The sequence below is a fragment of the Camelus dromedarius genome, chromosome 9 (assembly GCF_036321535.1).
Source record: "Camelus dromedarius isolate mCamDro1 chromosome 9, mCamDro1.pat, whole genome shotgun sequence".
NCBI lineage: Eukaryota > Metazoa > Chordata > Mammalia > Artiodactyla > Camelidae > Camelus > Camelus dromedarius.
Window position 1 is genome coordinate 66,489,767 of NC_087444.1, and position 19,414 is coordinate 66,509,180.

The 19,414-nt window shown below is 36.3% G+C and overlaps 2 protein-coding genes across 3 annotated transcripts in view; one reads left to right on the forward strand and one right to left on the reverse strand.

The window, feature by feature from the left end:
* The window catches only part of ZNF529 (zinc finger protein 529), a 198,529-nt gene that overhangs the window by 119,140 nt on the left and 59,975 nt on the right, over positions 1-19,414 (reverse strand). The gene's annotated exons all lie outside the window — the stretch shown is intronic.
* The window catches only part of LOC135322095 (ankyrin repeat domain-containing protein 26-like), a 34,495-nt gene continuing 15,842 nt past the window's right edge, over positions 762-19,414 (forward strand). Inside the window, exons 1-13 of one of the 2 annotated variants that reach the window (XM_064489577.1) lie at positions 762-868; positions 1,470-1,498; positions 1,682-1,754; positions 3,526-3,771; positions 5,302-5,375; positions 6,523-7,263; positions 9,349-9,503; positions 12,573-12,606; positions 12,887-13,028; positions 15,191-15,404; positions 16,524-16,626; positions 17,268-17,768; positions 19,232-19,387. In XM_064489577.1, coding sequence (XP_064345647.1) covers positions 1,481-1,498; positions 1,682-1,754; positions 3,526-3,771; positions 5,302-5,375; positions 6,523-7,263; positions 9,349-9,503; positions 12,573-12,606; positions 12,887-13,028; positions 15,191-15,404; positions 16,524-16,626; positions 17,268-17,768; positions 19,232-19,387 — 2,457 coding nt within the window. In that variant the 5' untranslated portion in view covers positions 762-868; positions 1,470-1,480. Of the gene's footprint in view, positions 869-1,375; positions 1,499-1,681; positions 1,755-3,525; positions 3,772-5,301; positions 5,376-6,522; positions 7,264-9,348; positions 9,504-12,572; positions 12,607-12,886; positions 13,029-15,190; positions 15,405-16,523; positions 16,627-17,267; positions 17,769-19,231; positions 19,388-19,414 lie in introns of those variants that run through there. The other variant, XM_064489578.1, reaches the window with a different exon arrangement.

The following is a 19,414-nucleotide window of genomic DNA, read 5'->3' on the forward strand; positions in this document are numbered from 1 at the left end:
GTAATGTAGAATAGTTCTTTAGAAGAAGGAAGAGAAGAGTGTTTGAGATGAGATGGGTATGAAGTGAGCTTCTTCCAGCACCAAAGCTTGTCCGGGAAGCACAGCAGAAAGTTCCACTCCCCCAGCCACCTGATCATTAGGAAGGCGGTGAGGACTGCGGTACCTGATCACGCAGAGCTGGGGGTACCTGCCGTGGATGAGTATAGGCATGTGTGGTCAGCTGTAAATGTCTGGACCTTCGTGTCATGCAGCGTGTTGCTGCCATATAGGATGGTGTCTCAGAGGCCAACAGAAGAGTGGGAAAGAGGAAGAGAGCACGGTGCATTCCGGGGAGGTCAGGGGAGCTGGAGCCTGGTAAAGAGTCCGTTGGAAAGTCTGCAACTTCTGATGCAGCTTTTGGGGAAGTGTTACAGGGAGGCGCGTGAGGCTGGATTTCAGAAGGATCAATTAAGTCCAAGTGCTGTAGAAGCAGACTCGGTATAGACCAGAGTTTCTCAAATTTTACTCAGTCACCTGGGGACCCAGTGAAAACTGCACATTCTGAGCAGTTTCTAACAATCTCAGGTGATGCCTTCATTGCTGGTCTTCAGACCACGCTCAGAGGGTAGACTTGTGTATAGAGGAAAAAAAGAAATTAATAAGCTTCTTTCCATAAAAGTTAAAGTTGTTATTTTCAGTGAATACTACAAAGGTTTTGAAATATAAAAGACTTTTAATATCTAATAATTCTGTGGCAATTAAACTTTATTTTTGATCATCAGATTTCAATATTGAAAACTCAGTATACATTCTTTCTTGCATGAGTGGATCAAGAAACTTCGATGGCTAGAGGATCCAAGAAATGTAGGCAAACCAATAGCTCATGTGGGTATGGAAAACAATGAATATTTTTATGAACTATTATTCTACAAGTGTGTATCCAAGCTGATCAATTCATCACACTTTGATGATAAGTGAATTGCACTTTCAAATGAACTGCCATCACAACTGTGGACTTCCTAAATGATAGGACAAGTTGAAGAGCATGATAAATACTTGTAGTCTAATGGTGTCAGTCTCATGAACGCTGTGCTGTTGCATTTTACCATCAGCTTTCACATTTGTCTTCTTGGAGCCCTGATTTGTTCTTCTGATTAAAGATCGCTTTTCTCCTCCTCAGGCAGCATGTTCACATTGGTATATGTGCACGTTTCTATCTTATAAAGTCATTTGAAACATAATCGTACTTTTGAAATCTCAACTGCATGTTTTTTTAAACCTATATTCCTGTTCTTTATTCAGTATCTATAATGGATTCATATTTCTGTCTTGTTGCTGTCCTAACTGCCCCTCAAAAACAAACCACCAAAACCTAATGTACCCATTTCCAAAGCAAGCATGAGGATTGCGCTCAGTACTAACTCTGCATGAATGGATAGTTGGCTTTCATATTTACATGTAATTGATTATGTGTCCCTTTTGGCTTTTAGAGTCTACTGAAATGCATCCGAACTTGAAGGTAAAAACTTTTATACTTTTATCATGAATTTTTTTTTAATGAGGTTACTGGGAATTTAGCCTAGGGCCTCATGCACTGCTAAACAGGCACACTTCCACTGAGCTAGACACTCCCCCCTTGAATTATTGCTACAAATTTTATCAAATGTACATTATTAATCGGTTTGTTTCAAAAACCATTCAGCCTGCCGTTGGAGTGAAAGATTCTGTTCCTAATAAACCAGGAGGAATGAAGAATTTACAAACATTCAAATCAGGTAAATTTTGCAATACAAATTTAACTCTGAAATGAAGTACAGTCTTCTTATTCCTAATTCCTTTCTTTTTTTCAAATATAATTGAAAGATGACATAAATAAGGCACATGTTATAATTGGCATCCATGATTGAATAAAATATATAAGCATAAGAAAAAGATTTTTTAAAATGTGAGTTTTGACTCAGATGTTTCTATTGAAGTTCGGAGACACTGAAGTGCTCAGTTTGGTATCCCCATATTCCTTAGGGATTCTGAGAGATTGATTATTAGGTTCTAAGGTTTTTCCAGAGTTTTAAAATGCTTAACTGAATTCTGACCTTTACGTAGGGTAAAGCTTCACTTGCTACCACGTCAGTCATATTTCACTTTAATTATTTTAGTGCTGTCACATTGATGATATTTATTTATTTCTGTATTTATTTATTAATGGAGGTCCTAGGGATTGAACCCAGGACCTTGTGCATGCTAAGCATGTGCTCTACCACTGAGCTATTTCCCTTCCCCAAAGATCTTAAGCCAACTGGATGTTTTGATTAGCAGTGTGTGTGTGTGGAGGGGGTGGTGTCTTTGATTATTAAAAATGATGGAAGTAATTAGTCCTACCTTAATATTTGGTAGACACGATCTTTTAAAACACTAATCCTGAAAGTTTTGGGGTTTAGGATTCTTTTTATACTGTTAAAAATTATTGACACTTCCAAAGAACTCTTAAGTGGTTTGTCTGTATTGATGTTTAGTATATTAGAAACTAAAACTGAAAGATTTAAAATACAAGCACACACAAACATTCCATTAGCCATTAGAGCTATGATGTTATCACATGTCATGTATCTGGAAACTTCCACTGCACACTTAACGGAGAATGAGAATGAAAATAGCATTCAGTATTATTGTGAAAATAGTTTTGACCTCGTGGACTCCCTAGATGGAGGGAACTTGGGGCTGCAGGGCTTCTCAGATGACACTTGAGAACTGCGGTTTTAAACAGGGTTCATGGATGTGAAATGATACAGGGGCCCTTGTGATGAAACGGGCTTTAAAGTTCACTTCTACATTTCTTACCTTTTTTTCTTTAACTTTTCTTAAAAAGTTTAAATCTGACAACTTAATTCTTTTAAAAAAAACAAAACATTTTTGTTACATATTTCCTGTCTCATGGCACCCTGTACTCTTTGGATCTAGTTTGTACCTTGACTTATCCTATTTTTCTATGGAAAAAATTAGTCACTCAAGGCTATCCTTTCTTAAATAAATTGATGATGTTTATCCAAGCCTTAAGGAAAGAATTCTGAAGATATTGGTACATTGAGGAAAGACTGTCTCATTGTAATTCAAGTAGTACCGTTCATTAAGTTTTCTTAAACCCATGTCTCTAGGACACAATACTGCCATGCATATTTAAACGTCCAGTAAATGGCTGGTTAGACATACATTTTGTTAATGAAAAAATTCATATTTTGAAGACTCATAATTATTCATAAAAGTCTTATAGAATATAGACTGTTTAATAGGGAGTGTGAGTTAATCCAAATAAGAGATACTAGAGAATTAAAAGTAGAAAAAGAGAGACAGTGGCTCCCTATGTGAACAGCAGTGACATGTAAAGTACAACCAGCTGGGAAGGAGCAGTGTGTTCGAGGGGAGAGGAGGATGTGGGGCTGCGGACGGACGTGGGGCTGCTGCTCTGGAAAGACAATTCGTACAAGTTAGTCAAGTTTGTATTGTTATTCACATTCTAATAAGTGGAAACTTTGTTTTCGGTTTCTTCAGACTGGGATTCTACTAGTTTGAGACCCAATAATGCGGCTGGTCAAAGAGCTGAGCATTTGGAAGTCAATAAATGTCCGTCGGTATCACAATCAGTGACCACAGACCAGTCAGCATGCACAGAACTGAGGCAGAGGGCCCTAGTAGATAAAGACCAGTTGAATATTGGAGCCCTGTCTCTGTCAGAAAATGCTGTACTCCGTGGCCTGCGTGAATCACAGCTGCCAGAGAACAAAAGCAGCAAAGAAGGTAATAAAGCAGCACAGACAGTTAGCTGTAGTCCACCTGTGCGTGGCTTCGCCGCACTCTGACTTTGCAGAAATCACTTTGTGGCAGGATCTCCTTTGTGTTTACTCCTTTTATGCAACCTAGAACCAGACAATGCCTTTTGGCATGACATTTACATTCATCCTCTGACCAAAGCAGCATATTAAATAGCAAAGAGGGTTAGGAGAAAGTAAGTTCGTTGAGACTAGTATTCAGCACAGTCCTGAGAGCCAGTAGGAGGATGGTGTCTAGAGCTTTGTGACAGGTTGGGAAACCTAGGTGGCCATCCACAGATTCCCTTCTCAAAGTATGGTTTCTTAGCTTTATTTTTATCTAGCTCTGAATTTATAAATAGTAGTTACAGCTATATTCAGCATGTAGAGTGATCTATCTCAAATGCACACATGACCATGAAACACTCTTTAAAGCATATTAATGTCCAGGCATCTTACAGGGACAGGCAAGGCTTTTGTGGTCTGACTTCGGCCTGGCTCTCCATCTCTAGCGCCCTCTGTCTGTCCTTTGCTCTGTTGGTCTGAGCTGCTGGTGATGCCCTCCTCACCTGCCCTGGATTTCACACAAATATTGATCCTCTCGTGTGCGTCTCTCCCTTCCTGCCCAGCCTTGTGTGTTCTCTTGCTCTCCTGCCCCGCTTTCCTGGGAAGCTGGCTGACCTCACTGCTGAAGTCTCAGCTCAGCATTCTCTCTAAAAAAGCCTTCCCTGACACCTATTATCCACATTCTTCTTTAAACTCCAGTGCCTACTGCTAAAGCCGGAACTCAATAAGTAATTATTGAGTAAAATAAATAAAGACTGTTTCTACAAAGGTACTTTTAAGAGTTTGTCCTCTACAGCAAAGGAGCAAAGAGGATAGACATGTAAAGAAATAGTTTACAGCTCAGCTGATGAAGATACACTAGAAAAATCTGTGAAGAACCAAGGTAGCTCCAAGGAAAGAGATCCCTGTGTCTCTGTAGAAAGATAGCTGTAATCAAGGAGGACTTCACAAAGCAGGCTGAGTCTTAAAAGAGGAAAAGAAATTTGTCACAACAATAGAGGGAAAGATTTCAGATTAAGGAAAGATAAAAGCATAAAAAGTAACAGTAATTTTGGGAACCATGAATAGCATTGCTCTTGAAGCTTGGTATGTTGTTAAAAAGGTAGTTAGGAGGTAGAGATTAGAGTCTATTGTGACTCTGTAGGTTTCTACTGTATTTTTAAATTTTGTACTGTTTCTCTTTGTTTTGTTCATGTCTGGTGGATGAATTTGCGAATGAAACCTTGAAATGTTTGTGTGCCTTTAATCTGGTAACATCTAGTATTTCCCAAACACTTCCTTGAAGTTTTAGTTAATTAGAAGTATTACTTAAAGAATTAAATATTCAGCTAAAGATTGAGCTTAATTTAAACTGTCAACTGATGTAATGTTTTTTATCTATTTTTATAGAGATGTTGCCTTTTATATAGCTGTTCTAAGTAGTTAACTTTAATTACGCATATTCATTTTTCAGCAGACCTAGACTTAGAAATGGCATCTAAGAAAGTGCAAGAAGGACGTAATGGAAGTGAAAACAACCAGTCACAGGTATGTAAAAATATAAATTTAAATTTCGGGTTTAATATTGTTTTCTGTGCTTTAATAACACAGTTCAAAAGAAATTGCCTTTCAAACTACACTTTTAGAGTCATTAAATAATTATTTCATATTCTGTTTTTAATAGCATTTTATCTAGTTACAAAGCTTAAAGTATTGTTAGGGTCTTTAATAATTTATAGATAAACTTTATCCTTGGAATTGAGGCAAAAATCCTTCCTGAATATTGTTTACTTCTTCCATTTTTATAACTGCCTCACATGATAAAGAAGGTGATATCAAATAATAAATCATGTGATTAAGTAGTTCAAATTGTAAACAATATAACAGTGATGACCACTGTGTTAGTTTTATGTAAGGAACAGTCATACCCAGTGGTCCAAAATTTGCAATTTAAAATTGCAAGTTATTGATGCCCAGATGAAAGATTTCTTCTGTCTTGCGATCTCTATGTAATTGATTTCAGAATCTACAATCAGGGAGAGAATAGGGGTCATAGAGTCAACCCAACTGCCTATTAAGAGAATCAAACCTTCCAGGATTGGACCTTTCCTTTTATGGAACAAACAAAACCTTTCTAATTTATTTCATTTCAGGGTAGGAAATCAGTAAATATTATTAAAAATTCTTTTATTCACTCTCACTAGTGAATACTAGAGTATAATACACCTGGATGGATGCAGAGAACACATATTGAGGTAGATCACTATCATAGTATATAGTTTGCATTAAAATTTAGGAATATGTTCCTGTTTCTGATTGAAGTTAATTGATTCTGGCACCTAATAATTTACAGTTTGCCTATTCTCTGGTTATTAGTCCTTTTTTAAAAATCCTTTACATGCACTGGAGGGGCTCACTATTTAAGGTATGTGAGGTGAACTATTCTTTAGTGAGGAAGCCTCTGTAATGTTAAAAACATAATCTCTAATTCTTGGTAGATTTAACATGTATGAATTGTTTAGTTCAAACAAACAGTGACAAAGTTAGGTTTCTGAGTTCCTATTTTTCTCCTATTTCAAGGCTAAGGCAAGTTGTTTTTCACTTCTTAGTTTGTGAGTAGCCAAACATAGATTAGGAAGTTTGTTAAATTTTAATTATTTTCTAATTTTTCTTTATCTGTACTTGACTACTTAAGGATAAATATGTTTTACAAGCATGTACTGTGAAAGGAAAGAAATCTGAAGGTCAAATCAGGCAGATCAATCTTTCACCTGTGCATCTGCAAAAAATGCCTGGAGAACCAGGAATGAATAAGGAACAGGACAGAAAGGACGTACCTGTATCTTCAAAACGTTCTTGTGTGGAGAAGCATGAGGACATGTGGGTCAAAAAAGGCAAATTACACTGGAAAATTAATACAAAATTTATCACAAAGAAGTTAAATCAGAAAGTCAGTAAAATCCGTGAAAAATGCAAAATTACTGTTCATCGTAAGACAGAGTCACTACATGGCAACTCTGAACTACATGGTGACTTAAAGGAACTACCTTCCAGTGTGACAAAGAATATATGTGATTCTGAGGAACAAGGTGCACCTGGAGCCTCCATCTCTGTAGGATTCCAGGCGTTCCCTCAACACGAAGAGCCCACTGTTGAAAGTGTTTCCCCATCTTACTCCAAGGCTGATTCAGGAAAGTATGGCTGCCAGTCATCTTCAAAACTTTATTTAAATGAAAATAAGTTAACTGAAAATGACACACCAGACACTGAACATGTTTGTGACAAAAATGAGGAGGGTTTCTTTACTGATAGAGAAAATGAAGTAAGGAACCGAGCTCGGCTGCTGCTGAAAGAAAACCAAGAAATTGATACAAAAAGAAAACAAAAAAGGAGCCGAAATACTCCCTGGAAATCAGAGATCAGACATACACCTCTGGTAAGTGGTCCAAAAAGCCTTTTTGTCTTGTGGCTTGCCCAATCCAGTGAGATGAAACAAATGATTCAGACAAAATGTCACGCTATGTCTGCTGTTTCAAATACATATAAGAAAACCAAACCAATACAAGGCCAGCTCCAGAAGCCATTGCTTGCAGTTAACTGCGGTGCTAATAACTCTAAAATCATGGACCCCAAATTAGGAAATGTGAGTTCTTCTCCATCAAATGGTAGCAGAACAAAGTATATCTAAAAGAGTTCCACCAAGATATGCAAAGGTTTAAGAATGAGGTAGGCATGTTACAACTAGAATTCCTGGCTTTGGAAAAAGAAAATTTAACTTCAAAAACAGGTAGAGGTTCCTTTGCTGCTACTCTGGTTTTTCTCTTTATCAATCATCTCTTCCATTCTGATCCATATCTGATCTCATTTTCCACTTATGAAAATAGCTTATGTATAAAACGGGGATGATCTAAATATGTAATTGTGTAGAAACAGACTATTTCTGCCATCTAAATAACAGGAATTCAGGGAAGTATTTTCCTGGATTTGGTTCCTTAATCAACATAAGTGTCTGTGTCAGTCTTTCATATGAAGTGGGAAAGTAATTCAGCTGTGTGCCATGTGACCTTCTGAGCCAGAATGAACGCAAGAGAAATGGCTTAGGAAATATAATAAGCTCAAGGTTTGTTGGTTTGTTTGTTTTTAATCTATTGGCTTAAATATAAGTTGCATTTCCATAGAATGGGAAGGAAGCAGTGACTGAGACAAGGGATATAAGCACACACTCTCACTAAACTGATCCGTTCATTGTGCTTTAGTGAGTGTGGCTTTTGTGTCTTACTGATCACTGGACACTTAGAATTCCATCACGGCCACTCTGAGATATACTTAAGAACAAATACATGTGCTCCCACATATTCTTGAATCACCACTCTTGGGTGTTTCTGTTGAGTCAGACCCTTACATTGTATTATTTAATAAAATGTAGTAAGTTTTGACATGTATGATTTTATCATATAGGTAGTATGAACCCTCAGGGAAAAAAATCTGTATTTATCTCCAAAGGAGAAATCTTGAGTTTTGAGATGCACTGAATGGTTTTCTTCACTTCCAGTAATGGATTTTTTAAATGTGTGTGTGTGTTCTTTTGTGTGAGTGCAAAGAGTGTGAAAGGTAGACAGAAATCTGAAGCTGTTCTCCTTTAATAGAAAAAGGAGTTGAGCCCTGCCACCAGCTTTGCCACAGTCACACTTTTAACTTATCTGATCAATTTGATGAATTTATTTGGTACTTTATTAGATTCAGTGTTAGAGAATTGTATCATCTCTTTTGACACCGTGAAATGCTGAAGATTGTTGCTTTAGGGGCTTTGGACAAATCACTTGACCTTTCTTGGTTGTGTTCCCATTATCAGTAGACAGTGGGGCTAAGGTAGATCACTCACTACTCCTATGCCCTCTAGCTATAAAATGGTCATGATTATTGAATGTGAAATTGGGAATCATTATTCTTTTTCCAGAATTCCACACTAACTGGCAATTCATCAGTTTCACTCTGCTCCTTTCGGTAAACTTGGGTTTATATATTTTATTAAACACCACTTTTTTGATAGCCCAGGATCCAAATGAAACAAGAATTATAAAATGTAGTGGGGAAAGGATAGCCTTAGCACAGAAAGAAGATTGTTTCCTTTGTGTTACTGAAGCACCAAGGTGTGACATCTTCTAAGTCTGGCTGTTTAATACAAAATCTAGGTGGTAAAGACAGAAGAGGACAAATTTTATGACTTTGTCTTTTTATTTCTCTGTCTCTGCCATTCACATGCAGAAGAGTGGATGTAACAGCACAACATTAAGAAAGCCCTTTTAAAATTTTGGAAATTCTCTTTCTTTTCCTCAAACAGAAAGAAGCAGAATTTACAAACATTTCAATGTCTTGAAATGATAAAATTAAAGTAAGAACAAATATATTTTAATCAATTGAAATCAGGGGAAACTCTGAGTCAAATGATAAAATGAATGGAAAGAACGCCTTTATCATGAATAAAGTAATAATTACCTTTTGTATCAAACTTTCACTAAAGGTTAAAATAGACGAGAACAGGAACAAAAGTGGTGAACTGGAAGGATCAGAAACCATGTGTGATGGCAACTGTTATAAAGGACAAACTCAGCAGAGGAAGAGGGGAGAAACTGATGACCAGCAGTTACCTGCTCTGCAGAAAGAAATTTCTGATAGGTAAGCGTATATCAGAATTCAATAGTAGATAATTATTATTTTCCTAGTATTGTTCAGAATTTCTTCCCAGACTCATCTCTGTACTTGCTTCCATGTATTTTGCACTCTTCCTTCCAGGTTCCGAGGACACTCTTAGATTCCAAATGCCTAATATTTGTGCTCACATTCTAATTTCTTAGGTAGAATCATTTCCTCCTGTCTCTTTTGCTCATGACCTGCTTGTTTCCCCTCTTCTGTAAAGCCTTCCTTATGCTCACTTATTACTTTCCATATGTCAGCTCTTGCGTATCACATTGTATCATAATTGTAAATCTGCCTTGAAGCAAGAATTTGTATTTCCTTGCCTATGGTTGGCACTTGATAACCATTTTGTGAATTATTAAATGACTGAAGATGGATAAGAGTTGGAATTTTTCAAAAATTGGTTTCTTAAAATTTATAAGTAGAATTATTTTTTAAAAATTGGCTTTTTTATGGATTGTTTTAAAGTAGCTCTCCTGGCTTGCCTATGAAGGAAGTAAAGAAGAATGAAAGTGGAAAACAGACATTAAAAGCATCTGTGACTTCACATGTATTTGAGAAGACTGCCTCACTGGCTGGTGGTCTCCTGCACATGAGTGACAACAGCAGTTTAAGTGAAGGAGATCTAGGTCATGGCAGGGAAAGTCTACAAATTCTTTATCTCTAGGTGAAGACATATTGGCAGTGATTACCTTCTCTGGAAATAGAACAGCATCATATAGTGCAAAGGCTTGGCAAGGTATTTCTCAACTATCAGAGGAACGCTGCCAAAAGGTTGAGATGAGGACAAGTGCCTTTTCCTAGAAGTTTCAATAATACGTCCCCATGGAAGCCGGGCTGCAGTGAATCGGTCTAAACAGCCCCTTAGAGGACATTCACTGGGAAGGCAGGAGAGGACTGGGTGATAACTGAAGGGGGATGTGGGGCTCGTGGGGGTTCCCTTTCTTTTTTTTTTAATAATAAGTTGGTAGTTTGTAGAGCATGTCTCTCTGCTGTTGGAATTGATTCCGTAGAAGAGATGATTTTCAGTTTAACCTTGTTTGCATTTCCGGTATAAGAAAGTGTATTGATTGTACTACATTATCTTTAAAATATTCTAGTAAACGTCTATTCACATATAGTTGTTGTAAGGGCTTATTCATTGGTTCTGAAGCGTAATATTCTTACACAATTCAATATGCAGATAGTGACTTTAAAATTACACTATTGTACATAGATTTTTTTAAAATTGTATACTCATAATAACTATACACACACTTAGGCCATACTGAATAGGGTTTAATCATTCCTTGATGATTCTAGATATTATAGTGTCTTTGACAGTATCATCATGGGTGGCTATGGTTTTGTATGCTATTGTAAACTATCAGATTATATTAACTTAATATTTGTTTAGATTCGAGGAAGAAGGGGAAGATTTTGTTTATATACAATAGAATAATAAACTATTAACAGTCTATCACAGATGATTACTTTTGGATTACTAAGTTCTAAATTACAAAAGCCATCATTCCTGTACCAAAAGTGTCATTAACATGTTTTGTTTGCTCTATAAGGACATATCAAATGCATGAACAAACAGCTGAATGGATAATGAATGCCCACTCATTAATTTCTTTAACAAAAGCAAATCTTTATTGAAAGTTGATTTCCAGTATTGCCTAGGTCTAAAGTCTTTTTATTTTTAAAAAATAGGTGTTAAGATTCAGAAATTATTATTACTATTATTTTAACTTTTTTGAGTCATAGTCATTTTACAACGTTGTGTCAAATTCCAGTGTAGAGCACAATTTTTCAGTTATACATGAACATACATATATTCATTGTCACAAATTTTTTTTTTTGGTGTGAGCTACCATAAGTTCTTATATATATTTCCCTGTGCTGTACAGTATAATCTTGGTTATCTATTCTACATTTTGAAATCCCAGTCTGTCCCTTCCCACCCCCAGCCACCTAGGCAAACACAAGTTTATATTCTATGTCTATAAGTCTGTTTCTGTTTTGAATTTTTGTTTTGTTTTGTTTTATTTTTAGATTCCACATATTAGTGATCTCATATGGTATTTTTCTTTCTCTTTCTGGCTTACTTCACTTAGAATCACATTCTCCAGGAACATCCATGTTGCTGCATATGGTGTTATGTTGTTGGTTTTTAGGGCTGAATAGTATTCCATTGTATAAATATACCACTTCTTCTTTATTCAGTCATCTGTTGGACATTTAGGCTGTTTCCATGCCTTGGCTATTGTAAATAGTGCTGCTAGAACATTGGGGTGCAGGTGTCATTTTGAAGTAGGGTTCCTTCTGGATATATGCCCCAGAAATTATTATTTATAACTATACCTAGACATAGAATAATAATAGAGATTCATTTACTATATTAGTTAAAAATACTTAAAAATAAATATTACTTTCTTAGCATATTGTGAAATGCATGTATTGAAGCCAGATTGCCTGGGTTGGAATTCAGGGCAGACAAAGGGGCTTTTGCAAGTGACTTAGCCTTTCTGTGCCTAATTTTCTTCCTGGGTAAAGTACGTAATGTATTACCTACTTCCCAGGATTGTTGAGAGGATTAAAATGTCTTTAAGACATGTAAAGTGCTGATAATAATGCATAGCAGTTGCGTACTAAGTCCTTGAGAAAGCTAATTCCATGGTTATTAGAAAAGGGTTTCTTTCATATTAGGACTTAAGTAATACTTTCCAAATAGGTTTTAGTGCCTTAAATACCAGTTTTTATTGAAAATGACAACAACAGGAAAATCCTGGTATATTTTTTCCTATCAAATAATGCAAGTAACCTTATGTTCTTCCTTTTTCTTTGTTTGTCCACTTGATCTAAATTTAATACATTGTTAATAATATAATTGATATAATTTCTTTGTCCTTTAATGTTATGGTTTCCATTTTTGTTTAATCCCTTGTATTGAAAATTAATTATCAATGCAAAGATTTTATATAAAAAATAACATGTTTACATATTTCTTGTATTTTCAATATTTAGTATTTGGCTGAAATGAATTCCTTTTTTTTTTTTTTTTAGGTCTTCAAAGAAAACATCTGCTAAAAAGGACAAGGTATAGAAAAATATTAATTATAAAAATATTATCCTTTAGTAAAACAATTTATAAAACATAGAGTGGAAAAACAGAAAATCCTCCTTTGTTGTAGAGACATTTACTTAAAAATAATTTGGAAACACTATTGATAAAATTAGCCTTTTGACAAAAATCAGCTCTTTCAAGAAGTGTCTGTATTTTTGCTCTCAGAAAAAGATGGATATTTATCACCTCAGTACACTGAGCATATTTTATAACTTTCTTGGAGACACTGTGAAATAGCATTATTTATTTGTAGGTCAAAGAGCAGGTGAATTCTGTGGGTGACCTCGATGACTTAACTCTGTCACCGGAAACAGCTTCTGAGGACTGCGAGTCGCCTTACCCTAATTATAAGAACACCCTGAGGCTAATCGAACGACTTGGCCTGGAGGGGAAAGGTAGGGCCCCTGTATGACTACAAAGCCTTTTGAAGTATCTCGCGGTAACGTGTGCACACCTAGTGCTGCCCCAGGGAGCGCGGGTACGTAACAGTCCGCTGCGTCTCAGAAACCTGCTTTGTGTTAAAGCAGAATCAGACGTGTTGTGCGCTGCCAGCCAGGGGCTGTGACCGTTCCCACTCCCTGTGCTGTCTGTTGACTCTGCCGCTCCTATGCCTTCACCCAAGGTCAGGTTATCACTACTTCCCTCCTAGAACACTGAAATCACCTCAGGACTTTTTTCTCCACCGTTCCATCTCCTGGATCCTTGGTCTACACCGCAACCGTGATTACTAGATAGTTTGTAAAATTCAGATTTTTGTTACCCCCTTGCTTAAAATCCAGCTACTGCTTCTCACATCTCCATGGTTAAAGGCCACAGTCCTCTGGATTCATCTTGTTTCATTTTATTACCCTTCTTTCCACATGAATTTTAGAATCAGATTGTCAATGTGCAAAAAAAAAAAAAGTCTGCTAGTGTCCTAGAAATTAGATGTAGATTATGTTGAATCTGTAGATTAATTTGGGGAGAATTGACTTCTTAACAATATGGAATTTGTAACCCTGAACAAATTTCATTTCTCCACTTATATAGGTCTTCCTTGATTTTCTCAGTAATATTTTAGAGTTTTTAGTGTCTGGGTCTTTCCGTCTTTCATGCGTTTACCTGTATTTCTTCTTTTTCAGTGCGGTTGTAAGTAGTATATTTTTATTTGTTTGTTTGTTTTAAAATAATATAATTTAAATTTTAGTTTCTGATGATAGAAATACAGTTGATTTCTGTATACTGACTGTGCCCTCCAACATGGCTGAGCCCATTGATTAGTTCTAGTAGCCTTTTTATGGATTGTCTCAGATTTTCTATGTAACCAAAGGTGGTCAAGCTTTTTCTTCTTTAAACTACTGTCTTACTAAAGATAGTTCATATTTAAGACATGCAGACAATAAATACGTTCTCTGTCACAGCTAATCAGCTCTGTCACTGTTATGACAAGAGTAGCCATAGACAATACAGAAGTTAATGGATGTGGCTGTATTTCAGTAAAACTTTATTTACCAAAGCAAGCAACCCAGCCCACAGGTTGGAGTTAGCTGACTCGCACCATGTAATCATATTCCCCGCTGATTAGCAGACAGTTTTACCTCTTCATTTCCCATCCAGATGTCTTTTGGTTCTTTATTTCGCCTGATTGCACTGGCTCCAGTACAGTGCTGAATAGAAGGAGTAAGAGAAGCCATTCCTGTCCAGTTCCCCTCCTTCTGGGAAAAGCGTTCCGTTTTTCACCATTGCGCATGGTGTCAGCTGTAGAGCTGGCACAGATCTTTGTCATAGTGAAGACGTTCCCTTAGATCCCAGTTTGCTGGAAGTTTTTATCAGCAATAGATGTTAAGGTTTGGGAAGTGCCTCCTTTTATCCACTGACATGATCATATGATGTTTCTTTGTTAGTCTGTTAATATGATGAATAACATTAATTGATTTTTACGTGTTAATACAGCCCTGCATTCTTGGGATACACCTCACTTGGCCATGATGAATGATCCTGTATTGTTGGATTTGATTTGTTAATGTTTTGTTTAGAAATTTTACCTCCATTTTCATGACATTAGTTTTCTTTCTTGTAATACCTTTGTCTGGTTTTGGATTCAGGTTAATGCTAGTTTTGTAGAATGAGGACATATTTCTTTTTCTTCATTTTTTGAGGAGAATTTCTATAGAATTGGTATTAAATTTTCCTAAAATATTGGGTAGAATTCACCAGTGTAACCATTGGGACTGGAATTTTCTTTGTGGTAAGGTCTTTAAATAGGACTTTCATTTTGGTTTTTAAGATATAGGGCATTTTAGCTTATGTGTTCTTTCTTAATTGAGCTTTTGTAATTTCTCTCTTTCGAGGAATTTACCCACTTCATCTGAATTGTCAAATTTATTTACATAATGTTCACAATATTACTTTGTCATTCTTTTAATGTCTGCAGAGCTTAGAAGAATGTCTTCCACAGAATAGATGCTCAGTACCATCTGTTCAATGTATGGATGAGTGAATGCGAAATGCACAGTCCTTTATACACAAAAAATTACTCATTCATCTTATTTCTATTTGTGTTTTCTTCCTAATGCAGATTATGCTACCTTACTGAAAATTCAGAATGCAGTTCATTCATTCAGAAGCTTAATAGAATGTAAAGAATCTGACTGTGAACTACTTAGAGGAAAAGTTAAAAAAATGGAAAATAAGGTTAACAAGCTACAAAAAGAGCTTTTGGAAACAAGACAAATGAATTCACAGTTAGAACGTCAAAATGTGGCTTGGGAACGAGAGCTCTGCAGTATGAGGTACTGAATTCCTTAGATTTAAAGAAATATTTGAACTCTTTATATTTAATACGAAGATATGTAGGAGAAGACTTATGATTGCTCACTGAACTTTTGGGATTTTACAGGGGAGAATATTTCATTAGTATTGTGGAATATGAGTCTCTTGGAAATAACACAGCAATATATATATATATATCTCCTCATTCTATATTTCTTTAAAAGAAGATCTTTGATCCTTATCTCCCAATTGTCCCCCAGAAAGTTTATATTACTTTACATTCCCACTTGCAGAATTATGAAATGAACAATTCTCTCAAGGCAGAAACTTTTAAAAAATTATGCAGTTTTATTCTTGACATATGAATAGATGGACTAAAAACTAAAGTGGAAAGTGATTACTGGTTAATTTCTTCAGCTTCTCTCTCATGCAGAGATAAGATCAGTTCAAAGGTGTATGCTGAAAGCACAGATTACACTTTATTGTTTAATTACTTACTATGGATCCTGCCTTGTTTCCAAAGGGATTTAAAAATGATTTACTAAATAAATAATAGTCAACAAGGTAAGTTCAAAGTGTTGCAAAAGAAGAAACATAAAGTGTAGGGCGTCAGGTAGCAGACTCCCCAGCCTCGCCTTGGATTATGCTAATTAGGGGATCTGTGTTCTGGAAAAGACATCTGTGGATGTTACCTCCCACTGTAGATCATTTAGGAGTACCTGTAGTATTTCATGAAGTTAAAATTTTATTTCTCATGAACTTATAAACTTGTTTCTAAACAGCAACTTCTCTTAATAAGTAACTAAATTCTCTGTTCTAATAAAGGAGTTATTTATGGCTATGTGGGAAAAAAAGGGGTAATTTTTAACTCATAACTTACTGAATAATTGCAAAATTTCTTTCCTACACTATTCACCAGAGTTACTCTTGACTGAAACTCAGTAGCATTATGTCTTTTCATTGCTACTTTTCAAATATATATATCTTTATGAAGAGATTGAAGTGAGGAATTTAAAATGTGAGACTTAGAAATGAAAAACAAAATGAGAACATAGAAATTCCGTTAGGGTAATAAACCGGCATGTGAAGAACCAGATCATAAAATGAACTTTTTAATTTCTAACAAAATTAATTTTCAGGGAGAAACAATACAATGAACAGGTTTTCCAGAAACAGCAACTTGAAAGCACTCTCCAACCACTAGAATTTGAACTGAAGAGCATAAGGAATAAACCGAGTCAGGTAAATTAGTCTTAGGAGAAATTTTCATATCTCTAACACTGTTTCATCAATAGTATTTATACTATTCTTTTGAATTGATCTATATTTTCATTTACAGCAAATTTAAAAGTTATCTCATCCTAAATAGGAACTATGACATTTACAGCTTAACTTACTAATTTCTTGGTGTTCTTGGCATCTAGTAGATGCTCTGTGTCTTTTCTGAATGAAGGAATGGAAGGTAAATTGTTATATAATCAGAGCTAAGGCTCTTACTGAGGGGGTAGCTGTAAAGATTAGATATGAGATACAATTTTTAAGTGTAGTCAGATTTTTTCATTTTTTATTGTAAGCCTTCTGGGTTTGTTGTATTTCAGAGAAAGAAAAGCCTTTCCAGTTCTCAGCTTCTTAAAAATTCTTCTGTGATTTCTTTTTTACTTTCATGGATTCATGGTCTTTAAATTTTTGAACTTTTGGGGATTTCTGCTTGTATAAAGTTTGAGACTTGTATCCACCTTAAGTTTTTCCAATTGGATATCCAGTTATTGCAAACTTCTTATTGTATAAACTTAGAGATTAGTCTTTCACTTCAAAGGAAATTGTGATACTTCAGCTTATTGAGTACAGTTCAAAGAGTAAGAGATGAGTCGTTTCACTTACAGGACACAATGAATTTTGAGGTGTCTGACCCAAAAGATAACGGCGAGGTGCTTCCTCCGCAACTTCCTGAAGCTGAAAGTCAATACCGTGGCCCAGAAATTGAGCTACATCCCAGGAGAGATGCTCTTAGACCAGTGACGGTATTAGAATGTGTGCATAGAGACCAAAGCCAAGCCCAGTGTTCAAAGAAGGAAATTGAACACTTGTATCGGCACAAACAAGGGAAAGTCAATAAATACGCTGCAAAGCAGGCATTCTTGGAGGACAGATTGTGTGAACTACAAAGTGAAAACATGTTGCTTCGACAGCAACTGGAAGTTGCTCAAAATGAAGCCAAAAGTAAAAAGACAATTAATATCCCAGAGCCGTTTCCAGACCATATGAGTAAAGCCGCGCGTAAACAACTTCTGATGCTGGAGGAAGGAAACAAGGAATTAATCAATGACTGCAAATGTGTAAAAGACAGAATGTATCAGTATGAAACTGACAGAGCAGAAATGCAAGTAAGTACCCAGAAACAGAACTAATTTTCAGACTTCCTCAAAGAAAATTCAAAGCAGTGTCCGATGAAAGCTAAGTGTTGAAACTAGTTGAATGTTAAAAATATGTGGGCTATAAATATATACCCTGTAAAGCAGACTAAAAGCATATCTTGTATCCAGTAAACAAAAATTAGACCTGAGAGGTGCTTTACTTTGAGTAAATATGCCTTGTCGCCTGAAATTTTAAGAGATTAAGCTGTAAGTTGTTGACAGATACAGGCAGGTATTAGCAATTTAGTCTTATACTATCCAAATCATTTTAATCTTTCTGTCACCACATTTTAGTATCGTGATGAAGCAGGTAAAAGAAATGTTCATACCTAAAATGAGTAGTTTGAAATTAAGCTTCAGTTGTGTGAACAAAAAAAGTAAAAGAAAAGAGAGCGAGAGAGAGAGAGAAGGTTCAGTTGTGTGGATTACTTTGACAGTCAAATCCAGATTTCCCAGATGAACCGATGTGTAAATGCTGCATCTTGTAGTACTTTTCCTTCAGTAGCTTTTCATACATTTTTAGTTGATATAATTTTCTTTTTATTCATGTCAGTTGGAATTAAATTCAGAAATATTTCCATCTCAAATCATGTTTTGCTGTGACCTCTCCACTCCTTAAAGTCATCTACTTTTCATTTAGTCATAATTTGGGACTAATGTGAATTTTAGCTAAACTGTGTTTGCCTTAGTCTTCCCCCCATCTATTTATAATTTACTTTGAACATTTTTTCAAATAATCTGCTCACAATTCTCATTCCAAGGCTCAGTTACTGTCATTTGGATCTAAGTTTGTCCAGTACAGAGGAACTGGGGCGCTCTGTGCTGTACGAGTTTGGCAGTGGTGTCCCATTTTCAGACTGAGGAGAAGTGGCCAGAGTCCTGAGCAGCAGGAAGGCAGTGAGTGGGAGGGGTGGGGGGAGCTGTAGGAGCTGCAGTCCAGGAGGCAGGGGAGGCCAGGTTGTCTAGGGTCCCCAAAGGCCATTGGAATAACCTCATTTTTATTGTGAGATAGGAGTCTATTGGAAGGATTTAAGCACCAAATTGAATATGTGAACTCTGAAATTAAGCCTCTAATGAGAAAGAGAAAGAATGTTCCACAGTGTGGGATTTACCACCACTCATCCCACCCGCACACCCCTTTCTGTTTGCGACTTCAGTTGGGGTAAAGCTCAGCCACTTCCTGGGAGGGGCAGGGAATGGCTGGTGGGGCTGCACTCATTGTCTAAGTTAACTTACTGTCAATAAGGCAGGAGGGTCATGCCTTCTGTGTCTTTAACAAAAGTCAGTAAACAGGAATGTGTACCTATGGGTAAAAGAAGGCAAATTGATATCTGTGGGGATAGTTCTCAAAGTCCATATGTTGGAGTTATATATTATTAATGTAACTTAATGATGAGGTGACTTAAAAATCAGTAACAGAGTTATCCTTTTAGGCCTGTGTGAGACGGCTTCAACAAGAGCTGACTGACACCCGAAAGAAAGTGTTCATGTTGGAAGCTTCCCTGGAGGTGACAACAGCACGTCATCAGACTAATGTCGAAAATAAGACACAGGATTTAGAGAGGAAATTACATCAAATTGCAGACCAAGTATGTATGAAATTGAGCACGTCAGCC